The sequence below is a fragment of the Strix aluco genome, chromosome 5, assembly GCF_031877795.1.
Source record: "Strix aluco isolate bStrAlu1 chromosome 5, bStrAlu1.hap1, whole genome shotgun sequence".
Taxonomy (NCBI): Eukaryota; Metazoa; Chordata; class Aves; order Strigiformes; family Strigidae; genus Strix; species Strix aluco.
Window position 1 is genome coordinate 58326314 of NC_133935.1, and position 20810 is coordinate 58347123.

Below are 20810 nucleotides of genomic sequence, written 5' to 3' on the forward strand. Positions count from 1 at the left end.
ATTGTGAAAATCATATTCATTAAGCTGTAACAAAGACATTCATAAATGGGTGATCCTTTCCTCATTATCTTAGTGTGAAGCTCCAACCAAGACTGTTGAAGTTAACTGGTGTTAGAATATAAATAGAAAGGACAAGGAACAGTTTGTGCATCTAAATTCTGAGAGTTGCAGGTATCTCTAAGATATCTCCTTACAATTGTCCTGAGGATTTTTTTTCCACTTAATCAGAAGGCAGAGAATCAAAATTTTGTTTTTGATCACAGTCCATTTTTACTGCTTGGGGAATAGAGCAGCAGAGAAAGAAACCGCACCTTTCCCCAGAAAGATACATCCTCATTTATGGTTATAAAGGCTGAAAGAAACTGTCAGACCTTCTCACCTTTGAAACATACTTCACTATACAAGCAAGTTAATTTTCTACTTACCCTCTCTTGGGACACTGAGGGTAGAGACAGATTGGGAGATTTTCCTGCTGGGCGAGTCTCAGAGAGAGCGGAGACTGGGCCTACGACTTCCTCAGCCTCCCTTATCGAATCTCGGGTAGAATGGGGGATAGAAGTCGCATTCCACTTGGCAAAGCAAGAGTTTGCAGTCTGGGAGCAAAAATGGGATAATTTTTTCTTTGCGGCAAACTGTAAAACCGCTTTATTTAAAGAACATCTCCTGGTCCTTTCTGTATGTTGGTTTGGCTCCACTACCGCTGAGAAAGTGCCCAGTAGATATATCAGTAAGTAGTTCCTGAGAACTGCCTAAGATTCAGTATTACTTCTTAAGCCCTCAGATAACAGCATGAGGACTCACTTACACAGAAAAGAGGAAAAAATTAAATCAAGAGCCAATTCGGTAACTGAAGAAGCAAGGGACAAGAATACCACTAATGAGAAACCAACAAATCATTTTTAAAATAAAGGATCCTGGACTACCAAGTTGCTTTTTATAAGAGGCAACATTTCTGGTGGAAATGAGAGTGTTGAGAGGAGGGCCTTTCACACTGTACTTATATTCTTATCTTCCTCAGCTTCAGCAAGAAGTGCATTGTGTGATGGCACGGATTAAACCAGCAACTGTGTTAAAGGTACATTAAGTAGATCTATTAAGAAGAAAAGTAGATCTATTAAGAAATGATGAAATAAGGATTCAAAATTGGCCAGCTCACCAAGCTCATTTTTTATTTCAGATAACTCAAAAGACACAAATTTCATACAGACCTACTATGTAACAGTAATTTTAAGGTAAGATCACAATTCATTCTTCTCTCTGGAGTAACAAAATGTCTATGTTTCTCTTCTGAAACTACACTGAAAAATAGGAATTGCCACATGGAGCGGGTTATTATCTCACAGTGGCTAGGATTAGCTATTTTTGAAGAAATAAAGGGGAGGTCAACATGGACAACTGCCATGATAACAGTTTTTCTTTCTTTCTTCTTCCCTAGATTGAACAAATGCTGCTGTTTCACTCAAGCAGACTGTGTCATCTGGTAAGCCTTTGCATCTCTCACTGCAGTGAGTAAATATCAAAAACCAGATCTAAACCTAGGCAAAGCAAGCAGAAATGTGATCAAGCACTATGTATTCTATTCAAATCTCTTTCATGTAAAATATTTTAGAGTATTTGCTTATAAAATCCAAGCAGTGAAAATTAACAGCAGTGAGCATACACTGAATCTGCTTGAAGTTCAACAAGTGCCTTTATCATCTTCTTAGCTACTTGTGTTCAGAGGACTCCCTACAAGCTTCCTACCTGCGAGGTTTCCAAAGGAGTAGGGTAGATGGCACTGCACGGCCTCTCTCGGGGGGACAGGCAAGAGTTTTCTCGGGAATGCTTATGTTTGTCAGACAACAGAGGAGAGGCTAGAATATAAACGTGTCACGTGATTAAATTCATGCAGTGAAACTCAGACATTTCAATTCTATGCTTATGACAAAGAAATCCTCTGTCCCCAGTAATTCATATTCCTCAAACAATTGGCTAAATTTGATGTCTGACCAGTGATATCATGCAGAAATTCAGCTGTGTAATGTATCAAGACTCATTTAATATGGCTTACCACAGGAGACGAGCACTCACCTCTGGCACTGGACGGAGCAGAACTGGTCACATTAGGTGAAGCAGAATGAGTAGAACTCAGGCTTGAGGTAGACGGACTAGGCTGCGTATAGAAGAGATGCTGTTGTTACCACATCATACTTACTGGTTTGGAAAACAAAAATTTATAACATACTTTTCACTAAAACGAAGAACTTGCAATTTGTTAGACTAGTTTCTCAGTATTTCAAAGTAGCAAACCAGTATAAAGAGCATTAATGTAACTACACAAAGATGTAGTAAAATATCAGTAGAAACGTAATTAATATATTAATATAATTCCATCACAATTATGACAACTAGACAAAAAAGGCTATGTAAGGTCAGCTGACTTCACATCACAGTGCATTGCTGCTTATTATTTTTGTAAAATTTTCATGCTCTAAGTTAAAGAAGAAGAAACAGTTACATAAAAAAGTTGTTCTTTCTAAGTTAAGGTTAACAGCCCATTTAAAGTTTTGGTTTTTAAAAGAAGTATCAGCAATAACTTTGAGAGTTCTGAATTAAATAACAGAAGCATTAATTTAGCAAATAGCCTTGTAAGAAAGAAGTCTGAAAAATGACAATAATTTGTACCTGCATGTTAAAAACTTCATCGGAGCTTTCTGATTGCCCAGTGATATTGCTGACTTCAGCAGAAGCTTGGGATGACAGTGATGAGGATGAATATCGATTGACAGCCGGGTAACTCAAGGGACTATTATAAGAATAATGAAATACAAAATGGTTAACTCTAGTTGTCAATTATAACTCTTCATGTGAAAACAGTACGCTTATTAATTTCCACAGTTTAATTTGGATTTATTAGTTGAGAGAGAGTGAAAATATATATATATACACACACACACACACACGCTATTCATGACTGAAGATAACTTCAGGAGGACCATATCAGGAAGTGTGCATACAATAAAAGTATTCTATGGGTCATCTTCTGTGAGTAACGAAATCTATTAATTGCTAGTATTTGAACTTGCCTGCGTCGTGGTATTACCCTGGCGCCATCAGGGCTCATAGAAACAGGTACGGAATTTCGGCATACACGAGGGCTTCCATTTGGGAAATGAACAGGGCTGGCTTGCACACAGGCAGAAAATTCCTGGTGAGTTGTTAAAAGATTAATTAAAATTAACATAATATCATTAAGCATTTTGTAAGATACAGATAGTCATTTGAGAAGTTATATCTGAATTTTGGATCAGCTTCACCATTAGTAAGAAAAGTATTTTAACTTTTTGCTGATAATACTTTCCCTTTAGTAAAGTGACTATTTGCACTGGATGGAAAATTTAACTTTCTCTGCTTCGTGGTACTGTAAGAATGCTAGAAGATGTAATGTGGACAAACAACCAAAAGATGTCACTATTTGTTGCTTAGGAAAATTAAACAACCCTTACTGCAGCTAAACGGTCTCCTGGTTTATCCATGCACCTGCTCATGTACCTGTATTCCCAAACTTGACTTCATCACAAAGAACTGATCCACCAGCTTTTTGTGCAATGGCCTCATGTCCTGCGGTACCACCTTCTCATGCACTGCCAAGCCAAATTCTAGAATCTGGGCCTGCAGAAGAGACAGGAGGAAAGAGAGGAAAAAGACATTTTTGATTCATTTTCTTTAAGCTTTCATCATCAGTTAGGATACTAATGAAAAAAATCCAACAAAATGCACACTGTACGAGGATCTGTCTAAATCCCTGACAGACCTGTAATCAAACAAGGTCAAAGACCAAAACCAGTAAGACACAAGAGGATTTATGCCTTGTCCCATTTTACTATTCAACTTTCCCAAAGATTTAGCCTATATGAATTCAATTCTAATATAAAAAACACTATGGATAACATAGTGAAAAATCTGGCTAAATGGCAACTTTATAAAGGAGCAGTTCTAAACCCTAAATAAAAGCCATTTTCTACAAGTACAGCTATAAAAAGCATGAAACAACAGCAATGGCCACATCCATCAGAGACCCTGTAATACATTTTCAGTGAAGTTCATGGTTCCCTAGCCTATTCCAGCTCCCCAGAGGCTTCAATAAGTGGTGGTTTTATGTATATTCTTGACGCAAGGCATGACAGGCTTCAGAATAACATTGCTAAAACTCTAATCTTGTTCAAATTCAGTCACAGGCATTTAAGATACTGAATTGGTTACATGAGGAATCAGATAAACTCAAATTTAAAAACAAAATAGCTACACTATGCTGTAATTCTCTTTGGATGAGAGCTACTAGCTGACGTTTTCAGGCAGCCTGCGAGCGGGCACAGCTGCACAGCATCACTGACCCGAGGTCAGGACTGCAGCACACCCATCCACACACACACAGCCATCCTGGCCCTTCTCAATGCTCTGCCTTTTCTGTTAAATAGTCTGTGGGTGTCAGAAAGGGTTTAACTGCTATCGCTTGGAATTCATGTTTTTGTCATGGGAAGTTATTAACTCCAATTAATGGTAAGGGTTAGTGAGATTAACTATAGCTTGAGAACTCAAAACTGCAATGTAAATTATCATGCATTATCTAAATGAAATTAAAGTGAGCTCAGTGAACCTATTCTGATTTATACTGTCTGAGGATCTGTCCTTCGGCTGATCTGACCAAAAGATACCACGACACTGACAAAAAATGGAATTTACATCTTGCAAATTCCAATACTCTTTATTCCAAGTTGGTAATAATCTTGGAAATTTCAATATGCTGCATAGAATGAAGATAGGTAAATGTCAGTTACAAAAGGTGAAATACTTAGTAAGGTCATTTGATCAAAATATTTTTTTTCAGCATTTCCAAATGGAGACACTTCATATTTGAGCCTGGTAGGTTCTTGTCTTATAAATAAATGAAGAAATAATACAAAAATCATAAAATGTGTAGAATACTCACCTGTTTAATTTAATCACTCTGTGTTTATTTTACTGTCTACCTACTTTGTCAATTATTACATATCTTCCACTGTATTAAGATTTTTTGAGTTTTTTTGCTCTTATGCTAAACCTTGTAGTGAAAATGTTTGTTCCGTAGTACTGGTAAAATATGTCATAAAAATATTTGCTGAAGCCATCAAATGTTTCAATGACATAATGTTTATTCTGTAGGAGTGGTTAAAATATGTTGTGCAAATATCTGCAAATGAGCATCACAAGACAAAAACTTGCCTCTCATTCAACCTTTAATTTAGAATAGCTTGAAGTGATTAAGATGGTGATGAAAAGGACTGGCAAAAAAATATTAACATGACCCAGAAACCTGCTTGTATAGAAAGTTACTGTCTACTTGGAATCTAACTCAGAAAATACTAAAGACCACTGGGCAATTATTAACCTCTGAAATGTTATATTTTATTTTGGGACACTTCTAGCTAGAACAGCTGAGCAGGCCACCTAGTCAGTCTTTTCCTCACTTTACCTGCTCAAGCATCAGCTCTCTCAAGCGTGTGATCTTCTCTCCATCCTCTGGATGGTTCAAGATGTATTCTTTAACAAAGAATGCCTAAGTGGAATAAAATCACAAGGTGACATAAAGTAAGTAAAAACACATCACTTTTTTAAAAAACAACTTTCTAGATTATATTTTCGAAACAAAAGCTTCTTTCTACTGTGATAGAGGATAATAAATAAATAATTACTCACATATGCATTGGTGGTGAATAAGAGCAAATAAAACATAGCCACTTTTGAGTGGAATTTACCAGTTTTTCAATACCCAGGACAGATCCTGAATTAAATTTGGAAGCCTGCAAAGCACAGTTGAAACCAAACACAGGTCATCTGAACTAAGTATCTTTTCCCCATTAACTGTGACACAGGAGTTTCAAATAATTACAAAGAGTTAGATTTTCCTCTCTTTTCATACTAGGAGCTTCATTACTCCTTAAATATAAAGATATCTTAAGAACAGTGTAGAATTGTATGCTATTATATGTATTGGAGCTGTGACATTATCTTGTTCATTCTTAATATAAATATAATGTTTTAAAGAACTCACAGCAACATTGATGTCAAAAAGCCAGACTTCTTACTTCAGGAGCAGCCAACCAACATCCAGGTGTGTTCATGAGCTTACATGACTTTCCACCCCTTGTCCAGTGCTCAAATTGTACCAGCTACAGTACCTCAAAGTCATTTTACCCACCAGCAACGGTCTGGACATAACACTGCCCTGTTGTTCACTCCTGCATCTTTCTTAACATGGCAACTATCCTACCCTGCAAGGGGATTACGTTGAGTTTACAACAATTCTTGATACTATTCCGTAAAGAAAATGCCCAGCTGCTCATCTGAAAGATTGCTAGACCTTCTCAAAAATGCATGTCACAAAACCTGTCTGTACACGTACCTATATGTACACATGGTTTTCTACCCACAGAGTTGAGAGGATAATAGTGGCTGCTCTGTGCTGTGTTTTCCTTTTGCACCTGTCTTAGCATTTCCCTCATATACTTCTTACAAGGTTCTCCATCCAACTTCAGCTGTTAAAATCTTTGCTATGCAGAACCATTTGTAAATATGGGGAGCAGTGGAGCTGGTGGTAAATATACCCCTCCCTCTGATCCAGTTCTGAAATTTCACGCTGTGACAACCCGTAGCAAGGAAGTGCTGAGACCTATCTAGAAAATGATGATACTGTAATGAAGAATACTTATTATACATGGTTCTTTCACTGCAGATAAGCAGAATTATAAGAATTCATGTTTAAATTGTTAAAAGGAGCCCTCTCATACTTGCTAAAATCCCAAATCCCTAACTTCTGCCAGCTGATTTTTTTTTTCCCCACAGCTACAAGCTTAATGTTCGTTCAATATCAAGCAGGTGGTGTCCCAGAAGTTTTGGGCTGAGATTTATACAGATCTGTAACATGAGTCAGAGATGTAATAATCTAACTTCAAACAAAATCACCAATGTTTTAGAGAAAAAAAAAAAACCAGGATTTTACCAAATCCAGTAACATTCTTGGAACTGGTGGTTTCCATTAATTAATCATGAAAGTGCCTCTACTCTTCCAGCACATGTAAAGGAGCTAAAATAAATGTAAGTTATAGTACAAATTGCACTTTGAGAGGTGTTAGTGGGTGCAAAGCACACTCTTCACGCATTTCCAGCTGTGTTTAGAAAAACTAAAAAAACAACCACAGTGGCTCAGTCTACAGCCATTTTTTAGCACACATGAAGGTGCTGCAAAATAACTGTTACTTCTGTAGATTTTCCTGGAATCTGATCCTGTATTGAAACCAGTGAAAGTGTAGCTTTAACACCTGCAATACTGGCCAAAGTGCTGAAAAATTAGACATGACTGCTTTTTATCACACTAGAGAGAGAAAACAGGAGAAAAAAAAAGAAAGGCAGAATCAAGAAGGCAGCAGCTGGCTGAAGGATGTCATTTTCTGAGTCTTAACACTTCTTAAAGCTTGGAAGTTGCCTAAAGGAAAGGAGGATATCTGTAAAGACATAGTCATGCTTACCTCAAGACCACATGCTCCAAGACTGAGTTTTGAGCTTTGTACAGGACAGAAGGCAAAAGCAAGTGAAACAGGTAGAGAAAAGCATTTACAGAGAGGAAAGCAAGGAAGGTAGAAGATAAGAAATGGCAAAACAGCAGGAAGACATACAAAGATCGAAAAATGGACATGCAAAGAGAATGAGGACACAATAAAATAAAATAAATAAATCTCACAACTATTGCTATCAGTTTTGGTGTTTACAACCCAAATTGGTGAAAAGTCATATTTTAGATACATAGCAAGAGGGAGAGGACAGAAGGGAATCGAAACATGAAGACTTGTCTAGGAGATCAAGAATTGCAACTAATAATAACAATGAGAAAGGAGCAAGCTAGAACCTTTAATAGGCTTGTGAAGAATGCAAAGCTATGCAGAGACACCGAGCTAGCTCTGACACTGCTAATTCAAACCAGACATAGCTCTGACATGACTGTATTTCTCAAGGGACTCCCTTCATGGCGCTTCGCTATGCTAAACAGTTTTGTTGTTGTTTAAAGGCAGCTGGGAAACATTAAATGTGATACTGCTTTGCTTTAGTCTCACAATTTTCATAATGTTGTAGTTTGGATGACAGATTCTAACACTATAGCGGACTCAGTTTCTTGTAGTTTGATTTAGATGCAGTTTTATCAAATTTAACACTGTTGAATGAAGACCGAATCTTGCAGCCTTTGAGACAAGTGGGCAGAATGTTATTCAACTTGACATTTTCAAAGGAAAAGGAACAACCAGAAGACTCAAGTATTTCATAAGAGTATTAAGAGAGAGAGGAAGATCAAGCTGGACTGAAAAAAAATTCCTTCTTTTCACCGTGGTTTCAAATTTCCACAGAACTTTGTGGAAATACAACATCCCAAACATTTAAGGTTCTCCTAAGGTGATTCGGAGATCCAAATAATGAGGAACAACTTTTGGGAACAAATCCACTGTTAGACATTTCTTAATTATATGTATAATTTCTTACTAGATTTTTCCAGAAAATAGCTTTCCTTAAAAACTTGGAGAAGAGAAAGAAGGATCTAGAGAAATATGATCCTTCAAGATAATAAATTTCTTGTTAAGCATTTTATATAAATATAAAAAAATTTCTTGTTAAGAATTTTGTCTGTATACATATGTATTACATAGGTACACGTAAGAAATTTGTATGTATACATCTCTCTCTCTCTCTCTCTTAAAATTAGAATGTCAGCACACAGAAGTAAATTTGCTGGTTGGCCAGAAGTAGCTCCTGACCTAGAAGGGCAAGGGGGAGGGAATATATTATTATAATGTAGTTACAATTAACTATTTCATTAAAAATCCCCAAACAAACCACTAAAGAATGCAAGGTAATTGTGAATCAACTCATCACTAGAGTAAGCAAAACAGTTGTTTCAATAAAGCTATACATATTTAACATCATCTCACCCAAAACTGCAATATAAGTATAATTAAAACTATTATTGATATAGTACTTTTTGTCCTCAATTCACACACAGGAGCTGCATCTGTACAGAGAAACGAATCAGTATGACAGATTTTTAATAAACAGAAAATAAATTGCTTACCTCTTGGTATCTAGCAACTCCACCATTAACTGCTGCATCAATGACCCCATTTAGACACATTGTGAGAGGGTTAATATTTTGCATCTGTCGAGTTTGACACTGACTAATCAGTGTTCTTAGCTGCTGGTTCTTATTTTCTAAGACTTCAGTGGCATTCTCAAGGGGACTCATTTCCACCTGAAAGAGGAGTGAGGAACATTGGAAACATACTTAATCTTCAGGTGAAAGATGAAATATATTAAATGTAATTTTTGATTTCTTAAAAGAATGTTATTCTATGTTCTAGAGTATTGGGGCAGAAAAAGTTCTTCTCACCTAGGCTACACTCTCTGAGTGTACAGTCTAAGCACAGAGACAATAAATTTTATCATGTAATCAAGAACCAAAACAGACAACTGTCCCTCTCTTGTAGATTCATTATCTGAGCTTGAGAGATTACTCGGCCCTTGCTGAAAAACACTCACACACTTCAGCCTGTGGTGGAACTCTTGGAATTCAGGGCTAAACTGTCCTTGGTAACTTTACCTAAATTGGGCTTGAGGTCAGAGAGAGATTCACCATGCTTAAGGGCACAGAGAAGAGCTTAAGTATGGGCGAGCTAGTTCCCCCACCCAAAGTGAAGTCAACAACTAGACATTATGGATGAGAAATTTGAATGTAAGCTTTGAGGTAAGATGATAATCAAGTTATAGTCAAGGGCAGTCCTTGAGTGGGATGTGCCCATCCTCTTTAGAGGGTGAGAAAGCTTTTCTCACAGGTAGCATGAACTGCAGGAAAAGCAAAAAGCTAAGTGATGGGAAGAGTACAGGCCTGCAGTTGCTATACTTTACCAAAACATACAAGCACAAATCTGAGTCATGATCTGTACATGCCCAGGAAAAATCATTACAGTTAACTTTTGGAAATGGTGACTATAATGGTAACATGATAGTAAACTGAGGATCTTCATATTAGGGGTCATATTAACCTAGTAAGGACTCAGTAGGAGTCAACTAACAAAATTTCTCATGTCACACACAATTTTTTGACTTTTACTAAATTCCATTTTTGGTTTTCTACAGGAGGATATCAGGATGGTGAACAAATGACATTTTGTTGCTATTATAAAAGCAAAACACAATAGAGTTTTAGAGAAAATCAGCTGTACAATGGAATGCCTATATTTAATGGGACTATGGTAAGAGTATCTTTGACAGGAAGGAAGTAGTTATACTCCTGGGCTCAACAATCGACCAGTAATATATAGAGATCTTTATATGAGGAACACTCCTCTGAATACATCTGAAATGTATTTAAGGATTTTTTTAAGAAATATAACAAGAAGGAAGGAGAAGAAATTACAATGTGTCAGTAACAGATTGCTACATTAGACTCCATTCCTACAGGTTCTGCGTAGGCATGCTTCCCTGCCCATGCTGAGAACTGGGAACTTCAATGGAGCTCTAGGCAGATGCAGAGACACACCCACATGGCATTTATTATAGTACAGGAACTTGGAGAATGTTTACTTTTCAAGAATACTGAAAGATATGTTAACCTATAGATATTCTAAGTATTAAATGTTACATCATGCTGAGTTTTAAGAAGGTAATTTGCTGACAAAATGTTGCCTTTGGCTGCCCATTGTTGTTCTCAACTTCTTTTTTCCTCAACTGTTTAAATGAATCATAAGGGTGGTTCTTAATAATACTTTTCAAGATAAGAGAAACCAGACAACTCAAAATACTCTGTAAATAATTTTGTTGTAGCCAGCTTGAAAACCTGCTCAAAGAAATTAGATATAGGTAATAAATCTTAAAGTAGTTCATCAAATAACATATGATTAAGGAAGTAAACCAACCCACAATATGTGTTGCCATCAGTCTCATACTCACTACTTCACGTTTTTCCACTTCAAACCAACGAGATATTCCAGGTAAACTCTGCACCAAGATCAGTGTGGTTCTCTCCACCCACAGACTCTACAATATACAAAACCAATTTATTTCCCTAATTTGCCTCTGTATTTTTCTTAATGATTCCCTTAATGATTATGAATACCTTCATTTAAATAAAAGAGTATTGACATCAAGATTTCTACTGAAATGTCTATCCAATAAGCCTGTGACATTCACTTTTCTCCTGACTTTCTAGGACCTACTACTAAGCAGTAATTTCTGCTGATTCTTCACTCTGAAACATGGTATTATTCTATATGTTGTCCCCTAATCGCCAAAAGTCACTCACAACTAAATTAGCATTTTAAGATTTCCTTTCTGAGATAACATCTGAGAAGAGGGAGAGTTCAGAAGCAGAACAATTTACAGATCATACAGAGTGACCAGCTTTCCTCTGTGAAGTCCTATTTGAGATACTCAAATGTACTACTGTTAAACACTTTGTGCAAGAGGTTTGTAAAATGATAAATCAACACACAGGATAGTGCTTACACAAAATATATATAACCTGTACAATTAAGATAAAGCCCTAAGCTTTAATTGGAGGACAACAGTGACTTAATTTAACTAATTTATTACCCTTACAGTTCTTTCTTCTAACTTTGTAACAAAATTATTATGGGGTAATTCTCTTTTTGTGTCTGAATACCAGAATATATTCTGCATCAGGATGTTTCTAGTGGGTCAGAATTAAAATTACACCAGAAGAATGTAAGATGAATTTTCAGTGTGACATTTATATTAGGAGGAAGAGAAGTTATTTACATATTAGGGAAGGAACTATTGCTCTTTCCTGAGACAATCTCTAAGTTCAGAGGTAGTTTTTTATCTTGATATCACAGGAACAGAACATTACGCTGCAGTTTAGTCAAAACTGTCTCTCCCTTGCTGTAGGGAGAAATAACTTTTGGTAATTCTATCCATACCCCATATTACCTACTTAACAACGTTTTCCCATCTGCCTTATAAACTTCTCTGGAGGCTGCTCTGCTGTCTCCAGTTCTGCCTTCTGTGCATCACTGATGCAAAAAAATAAAAAAGGGTATTTTTTTCTTTCCTATTCCCATACAAGATGACCTTCCCACCTCCCACATATTTTTCATACTATTTTAATTAAAATGAGAAGTGAAATAGTCAAACCTGAGCTACCATCTCCTCTAGAGAATTTGTTATACCACGCTCGGTTGAATAACACACCTGTAGACATATACCATTCTCGGTTGAATAACACACCTATCACTGATGTTACAAATAAATCCATAGGTCCAGTAGTTCAGGAAAGGGCATGGTACTTTACCTTGAATTCATTTTCCTTGTCCTTGGTCCCTTTGTGAAAAGGCCTGTCATATCGGAATCGCCAGATATGATTTACTTTGTAAAAGCTCTTGATGTTATCTGGAATGCCGTCTCTCTGTAGGACTTCCTGGTTTTCTGGAATTGGCGTCACTGCATAAATCTGCAAATCTATATGTAAAAGAGTTAAGGCTATCCCACTTCATCCAAATTAGCAAAGCATATTGACTCCTGAAGCACCACAGAAGAAAACCTCTTTAAAAAGTGTGTATCATGACATGTTTCTAGATTATTAAGGGCTTGGGAAAGGAACCAGAGAGATTTTTTGATGGTTTGTGATTTTTTTTTTGCTAAAAATTTCATATTTATTTTTGAAATAGAACTACTTACATGGAATACTACATGGAGTAAAGGGATTCAATTAAATATATTCTTACACACAATATGTCATGTCATGCTAACGTTATGTTGTATTGTAAGAACTTGAATTACTGTAACTGGAACTGATACACCATTATCACAGCAGTGATAGTTCTATAAGTATTTTTGGCTAAAGTAAGAATCTTAATAACCTGTGAAGGATTTTTTAAATAAAACCAACAATTACACAAAAAAAATCGGAACATAATAGAGCAGCTGGGTCAAATTGCAGAGGAATTCTCACCTACCATTTATTTCAGTGGAGGCACATTGTGACTGAAATTGGCTATAGATGTACCTACATTTTTTAAAAGCATGAAAGACGTAACTGCAGTGTATGGGTTTGTGATTATGTGGATACACTGTGCTTCTGCCTGAAAGATGGTCTCATCTGGCTGATTAGCATGTTGCATAGCAATGGCATGTGGGAACTCATTCAACATTCGCTGCTGGAAGGCTTCCAGCCTTTCATAGTCATGTCCTCGGCAAACAAATTCCTTATTCTGAGCAGAATAAGAAAAAAAACAAGAGCAAGTTATGTGAAAATAATTAGGTATCATTAGATAGATCCAAACACGCACTCTGAAATATAGACTTTCTGGGCAATTTTTACATCCTTTTAAGAAGAAAAAAATAAGAAACAAAAGGCAAGAATGAAAATAAGAAATCTAGAAAGAACAGGTACTTAGAAGAAGGAAATTTTACCATATAAAGTATGTTTTATTCAAAAGTCTGGAAAAATTGAATTATTATACTTAAGGCTGTAATAAAAATCTGAAGGGAGAAATTGTTCTTATTGGATTCAAGTATGTAACTAACATAACATATCAGATTGCATAAAATATGTAACAAAAACATAATGCAATAGACAGTTAAGACAATGAAATGGGCTGAAAGTCCTTTCCATGAAGAACTAGGAAACTTTCTCTGAAGTTACACAATTCTGAAGAAAAACAATGCATAAGAAAATGATAGGATGCATTCAATTTGCCTTATCCTTTAAATATTTAACAATTATCCGCCTGGTAAATTAAATTGTCCAGTTTTTGTAATATACTCCTGGCTCCAACACAATTTCTTTTACCTGGATGCCCACTATGAAGTTGCACCATTATTTTCCTGAGATTGTGCAACACGAATACAGATAGAACACACAACCTACATTAAACATGAGATGCCCGGATTTGGAGTACCCATTGGAACTAGTCACTGACTGTGGTGGTGCTGAGAGCTTCCTGTAGCTGTGGACAGCACTTTTTGGTTTGATTCTGTTTGCACACATGTTTGAAATATGGAAATATCTTAACCATTTTTCTAAAAACACTGTTAAATGAATTTAATTTTAAAACATACATTAGAAAATTCTAAAAAGCCATTACTAATGTGTTCCTCTTGAAACAGGTTTAGATAGAAACAGTTGTCCTTACAGTACCTTACAGTATAGGAAGCATTAAATTCTGAGAGCCTGGACTTTCATGAAAATTGCTACAAGAAACCAACTGCAATACTGTTATTGTGCAAGTACAAATTAAAACGTGAAAGCTTTATTCTGAAGCTTTATTCTTTATTCCTTCTATATAGCAAACACAGCCAGGCTGTTTAAAAGAGTTACAAACTGCTTTGCCATAAAAAAAAATTAAATCAAATGCAGTAAGTTTTGAGGTGTTCCTTGTTGATGCTGCAAGCACAGATCTGTGCTATGTACATTTAACTTGCAAAATGCATAGATACTTCCTGGGCAGATGCATAAGCAGTGAAAGACTTACAGGTCTGAAAGTACTGCACTATTGCACAACTTTCCCCAGTACTCTTTACTTCAGCAGTTGATGGATTTTTAGTAATTTAAAAATTAAATTATTTCCGATTAACATTTCCAAATTTGTCTATACAGATGTTATATTCAGAGGACTACTAGGTAATATCAAAAACTATGTGCCCATCAGACTCTTTCTGTGCACTGATTTTGAAGGGGAGAGTTTCATGCGCTATTTACCATAGACAAAGAAAAATTAGGCTTTTTAGGCCTCCACCATACAGAGGAGGTTCCTTCGTCACTTATTTGAATTACCATAGGAAGAGGATTGGATTACGATTGCAGCGGCTCCATGAATAAGATGGATTCTGTTCTCTTCCCAGGGTGACAGTCAGTGCAGCTAAAGCACTGCAGACTGTGGAAGAGGGGAACAGGGTAAACACGACTAGCATTTGCAAGGACACTTCAGTAACTTCCAAATCAAAGATTAATGTTCAAGAGTAACTTTATGTATCTTGTAGCTTTAGTACATTGATAATCAATGAAACCCAGCATGCTGAATTTTTAAGTCATCTCCAAAAAAATGGAACTCGGAAATGTAATTACTTAAATGCTATATTACTGATTGTCCCACTGCCAAGGGATACCTTGCCTGACAGCCGCCTTCTGAGCAGCCACCAGCAGAAACAGAACAGAATAAAGGGAACAAACTACACTGAAAAGAAGATGTTGGTCTGTGGAACAGTAAGGTGCATGGTTTCCAACATAAACATGAATGTTACGTTTATGTGGGACTCTAATGGAAAAACAAATGGTAGGCTTCCAGAAAGGATCTTCTCTTAACCCTGAAAACATGAGGGTATTTCATTAATTATCACAAAGAATTCCCTGTTTCTCACAGGATAAGAACTTGTATATGGTATGATCAAATTCTCACATAGAGGAAGTGACAGCATGAATTCCAGAATCACTCCATTCTGTTCATTTTTAATTTACTTACTCTCAAGAAGAATGGGAACTTTTTCCCATAGAATCCAACTCTGAAAAATTCTGGCTCCAAACGCTGTTGATCCATGATTTTATCATACAAAGATGCTTCCATCATCTGGGTGAGATTGGTAAGAAATAGTTAGTCTTTTTTGAAAACATATTTTTACCTTTTACACAAAAGGGAGGGTCTTTCAGCACATTGCTCTGGAGTACTGGAATTGCAGTGCATCCCTGGGCAAACAATAAGGACATCCAGAAGTCTCTGAATGCATCAGATTAAATAATTATACCTCTTAATGACCTGAGAGTTTCCAAGAATTAAAAAAAATGCTTTTAAATATATTAAAGGGGTAAAATATTAGATTAATGACAACATGCATAGATCTTTAATGAAAAATGGAAGTAATAGAAATGCAGTTTGAAACATAGGACCAAGTAATCTGCTAATCATCCAAACACATGGCAGTAATGTGGTCAGTTTAGTCAGCAAAGTCCAATTTCCATATTCAAGAGAGTTGCGTCCAAATGATACCAGATTCCAATTATTTAAGCATCAAATATGAGTTTCTGTAAAAATCTCACAATAGCAATTAACATAATCTTTGATCAATACATCCTGCCTTTATTTCATTGAAAACACTGACACAAAGTGATCTTAATGTAAGAGTCCCCTTTTTCTGATGATATTTCAGCAAAGCATTCTCTGTTCTTAAGTTTTTAATACTGTGAAAAAAACCCAGTATTAGCTCTATTTTAGGTAATGCAGACAGCTATTTAATGTGTGTATGATACCAATGGCTGCCTAGTTATATTGCTGTGGGAAATCCCTGCACCTCCATTTTTGGATTAACATAGGTGGTGCAGATATAGGATATTTCCCAACTCAAATACAAAACACATTAAGTACAATTAATTAAACATGCATAAACTAATTACTTTAATGACATGATGATAGTCAGCTTGCTTTTGCTTATAGGATTCTGCTATTGGGATATCTAAAGATATGTGGGATAAGCAGATCACAGGGAATACTGCCACATAGCTCTGTGGTGAGAATTTTGCATAATGCTGTTAAGCAGCTCTGGATTAAGTATACTTCAGTCAGTCCTAACAGCGAGTATCCTACATGTACAGAAAATTTAAAAACGAAGCTGTAATATGAATCCATCAGAAGCAGACAAGAAAAGGGAAGACTGAATAATCTGTAAAATACAGTATCAGAACGAATGAAGAAAGAAACAGTGCTTAGAGTTCTAAGAAAAACGAGAGAGAAAGCAGGAAGACTGTGCCAGGGAAGATTCATTTTGGCTATATGACATTAAACAGACCATATTTTTAAGCAGTAAATAAAAACATTGCAAAGGTGTACATTGCTTGTTGCAAGCTGTTTGCTCGCAATTACAACTGCAAAGATACGTTCCTGCTCCTAGCGAAGGACTGCATAGAGCACATTCCCTGGATAAACCATAGGAAACAAATGAAAGTGAATTTGTAACTTAATTTTTCTGCATAAGCATGCACACAAAAGGGGTGCTGTAAAGGTACAAACATTGCAAGATCATTTATTTTGCCATTTTTCTTCAAAAAGCTCACACTCCTTTTTATAACCTTTATTGTAGAAAAAAACCACAGGATAAAAAATAAAGTTTGCAAACCAAACCTAAGGACCATCCCATGGCAAATTTAATTTTCTAAGTAACTAAAAAGCTTTTGGATCTCTGATTGATGAAAAGTACTCAGGTACATTACCCTCATCTTGCTGAGGTTTCTGTAGTCGTAGTAGCTCTCATACTGTTCTGCAATTTTCCTGCATAAGATAATGCCATTTTCCCAACACTGCAAGCAAGTAAAAGACGTTCAGTAATTTCAAAGCAACTGTTTGACAATTCATGATTTATAAGTGGTCTGTTCTTTCTATACCAAGTCATACTTCCAGTAACTGACAATACTTGAACATATTGACCACTAGACATACTGATAGCTGCTGAGTAATACTGATGTATTCTTTGGGGAATTGAAAATATATTTAGAGACTTATTTAATAAATGATTCTTACAGGACTATCACTGCACAAGATATAAGTTACTGAAAGAGTGATAAGACATCTCTTTTGATACTACATATGCGATCAATTCAACTCAGTATGATTTTTACATTTTAAAACTGTATTCTTAATATATCCTCCTTTCTTTGTACATTGGAAAATATTTTATTGCACCATATAAGTTAAATTCCATAAGCTCATTACAGAATTTTTTGAAAAAAATGATGATCAACATCAGTTTGATTACATTTACTAGGCTTACATGGATATTACACTAGCTACACAAAATTGCAATGCATTGCTTGTTATCAGTAAAACAAATTATCACACAAAGTATATATGAAATTTAGACTACAGGATAATTACTCTTGCTTAATTCAGAATAAGCATTCTCAGTGATGACAATGAACTGTGATGCCTAAATCCATTCCTTTTCAGAGATTCTGCAATTGCTATTCTAAAAGATACAAGATGATTTAGAAGGTATAAACATAGTTCTTATAATCCAGATCCCTGAATTTTTTTCCTCTCTTGGTCATTAAATGAATTTCATCACCTTCATATGGCTCATTTTCACCATCTTTAAAATGGGGAGAAATTATACTATGTTTTATAAAGTGCTTTAACAGTTACAAAGCAAATTGCTACACAAGTGCAAATTATTCTCACATGTAAGTGTGGGATTTCTAGGATACAAACACAAGATTAGAAGAAACCTACTATGTCACTAAGTAACTGCTTAATCAGGCAATGACAAACACTTCCCCTCTATATGAGAAAACACTGCAACCCTGGAAGTAATGTTTTAAAATGAATAAACTATCTTTTACAGATCCACTCAGTAAAATAGGGCTATTTTACCTTTCCCCTATCAAAGTTTTGAATGATGGTCAGATGGAGACACTCTTTACGTTGCCACTCTGTTTGCATGGGGTAGTTGAGAAATTCTCTCAGTGGCCGATCAGACCATTCCAACAGCTCATCATACAGCAGGAGTGTGTAGGCAGCCTCTACAAGACAAATTATAGCATTGTACTTATGAACAACAAACCAATAAAACAGCCAAACAAAGTACACAGAAATGTGAATGCTCCTGATGAGATGCACCTTTTTAACAGGTAACTGATTTATTTCAAGTATAAGACTTTATTTCAAGTATAACGTAGTGCTGGTTTTGGACAGTTACTATCTACAGCTACATTAAATTCAGCTTACAGTTTTCACACGCTATTTCAAGTGGAGTAGCTGGGACAGTTTTCCTGGAGTCTGACAATACAAAGAGGACAGAGAAATTAAGAAACAATATCCTGCTTAGCCCTAGTCTTCCCGAAACTCTCAATGGCTTTGCTTTCTGAACAATGGAACAAGGACTGGAGGATGAGGAACGTCAGTAAAGAAAGAGGAAAGAAGACAGACAGGACTGTGGACACAGTCCAAAAGAGATCAAGGCTGGGAGGGAATGGAGAGGCAGACGTGCTTAAAAGACTCCATTCTTTCTCTCCATAGAAATGAATCCCTCATAGATTAGTCTTGACACTATCATAACAAATAATTTAGAAGTGCACACAGGAAATATTTTTTTTCATTTTATAGAATTTATTTATCTTTAGGTTTGGAAGGAATCTTCAGATCAGGGTAGTAATCTTTAGATAATGGTTGGTAGAAATTACCTGGGAATATCAAAATTATTATTGTTACTTTTACTTTGATTTAAAGAATTCCTCAGAAACAGTACACTGCAACTAGTATTAAACTAATCTCTTTATTGCAAAGTCAGACTTTGGCTAATTACAAAACATCAGAATCACTACTAGTTATGACAATTCAATTTGGCTAACTGTGCATATGTATTATTCATGGGCAGGGACACCTTCCACTAGATCAGGTTGCTCAAAGCCCTGCCCAACCTGGCCTTGAACACTTCCAGGGATGGGCACCTACAACTTCTCTGGGCAACCTGTTCCAGTGCCTTCCTACCCTCACAGTGAAGAACTTCTTCCTTATATCGTAAGTTACCATAAATGTATATAGAAGGTTTCTAAAATAAGAATGGCCACACTGGACAAAAGGTCTGAAGGGTCCCTCTACCCAGCATCCTATGTCTGGCAGTGGAAGCACAACAAATAACATATTGGTACCTTTGGGAGAGATCTGTAACTATTGGCTGTGCACCAAAACAGTAAGGAGAGATAAACAGGGTTATTCACAATGTGGGAAATTCAATTTATACAGGAAAGACTGAAAAAACTAAACATTTCTAAGATGAAATGATACAAAGACAATCTCATTACACTTCTCAGGTGACTGAGGGGACACAAGAGGAATCAGTGCATTTATGTGTTTCAGCCTTAAGAGAGTTATATTTATAGCTGTAACTGAGTGCTGGGTAAAGGAAGACTTGAAGCTACATTTTATAATAAAAAGGACTTTTTTTTACAGAGTATTATTAGAGACAGTCCTGTAAATCATACTATGAAAGGAGAGAAAAATTATTTTAAAGGCAAGCTGGATTCATCCCTAGAATGAAACTATGCAGTTAGCGAACTAATGGTGCAACATGTAAGAATGCCACTGAAGTAGCAAACTTCTTTCCCTACTCCTGTGTACTTTAGATCAACTGATTTACAAAAGGCCTGTGTGTTGTCACTGATCGATAAGGCAAAGCAATGGACTACGTAAGTCTGTTCTCTACTGGAAAGACTGTCTCTATCCAAATGCCATGGGTGTGAGACTATCCCTCCTTAAGGCTCTCATGGCAAAAAAAAAATCAGAGTCATGGAATCTACCATGACAAAGAATGCAAAAATCACACATGTTAATAACAAATACACAGGAAATACAGCAAAGCCCTGGAAGTAAATTTTGAGCAAAACACTGCTTAAATTTAGAACGGATGGCAAAACAATTAAAAAAAATTAGGTTCCTATCACTGCTGAAAGTAAACTGGACACATATTAGCAGCCAATGTGTAAAGGGAATTCAACATTGCTTAAAGAATTACCAAGGTCTGTTACGTAAAATCAGGAAATTAATAGTTTGGCACAAAAGCCAGCTGTGGCAAAGATACTGCTTGATAATCGAAACTCTCTTGTGACTCACTACTGCCTGGTCACATGAGGAAATTAAAATCTCTCCTTAATATGTCCTGCTATCTACTCTACACTTTAAACCCATGAACTGCAAAGGGACTGTGGAAATTCCAAGCGAAGGACCTTTCCTATGGATAGCAGGAAAGCATAA

General features: G+C 36.2%; 1 protein-coding gene across 1 annotated transcript in view; it reads right to left on the reverse strand.

Annotated features, from left to right (window-relative positions):
• The window catches only part of DOCK4 (dedicator of cytokinesis 4), a 255555-nt gene that overhangs the window by 11562 nt on the left and 223183 nt on the right, over positions 1–20810 (reverse strand). The window contains exons 37-50 of the mRNA XM_074827524.1: positions 18432–18580; positions 17276–17362; positions 15537–15641; positions 13145–13286; positions 12368–12534; positions 11008–11094; positions 9134–9310; positions 5492–5575; positions 3532–3651; positions 3066–3187; positions 2665–2785; positions 2071–2152; positions 1744–1853; positions 426–593 (exon numbers count right to left, since the gene is read on the reverse strand). Coding sequence (XP_074683625.1) covers positions 426–593; positions 1744–1853; positions 2071–2152; positions 2665–2785; positions 3066–3187; positions 3532–3651; positions 5492–5575; positions 9134–9310; positions 11008–11094; positions 12368–12534; positions 13145–13286; positions 15537–15641; positions 17276–17362; positions 18432–18580 — 1721 coding nt within the window. The remainder of the gene's footprint in view (positions 1–425; positions 594–1743; positions 1854–2070; positions 2153–2664; positions 2786–3065; positions 3188–3531; positions 3652–5491; positions 5576–9133; positions 9311–11007; positions 11095–12367; positions 12535–13144; positions 13287–15536; positions 15642–17275; positions 17363–18431; positions 18581–20810) is intronic.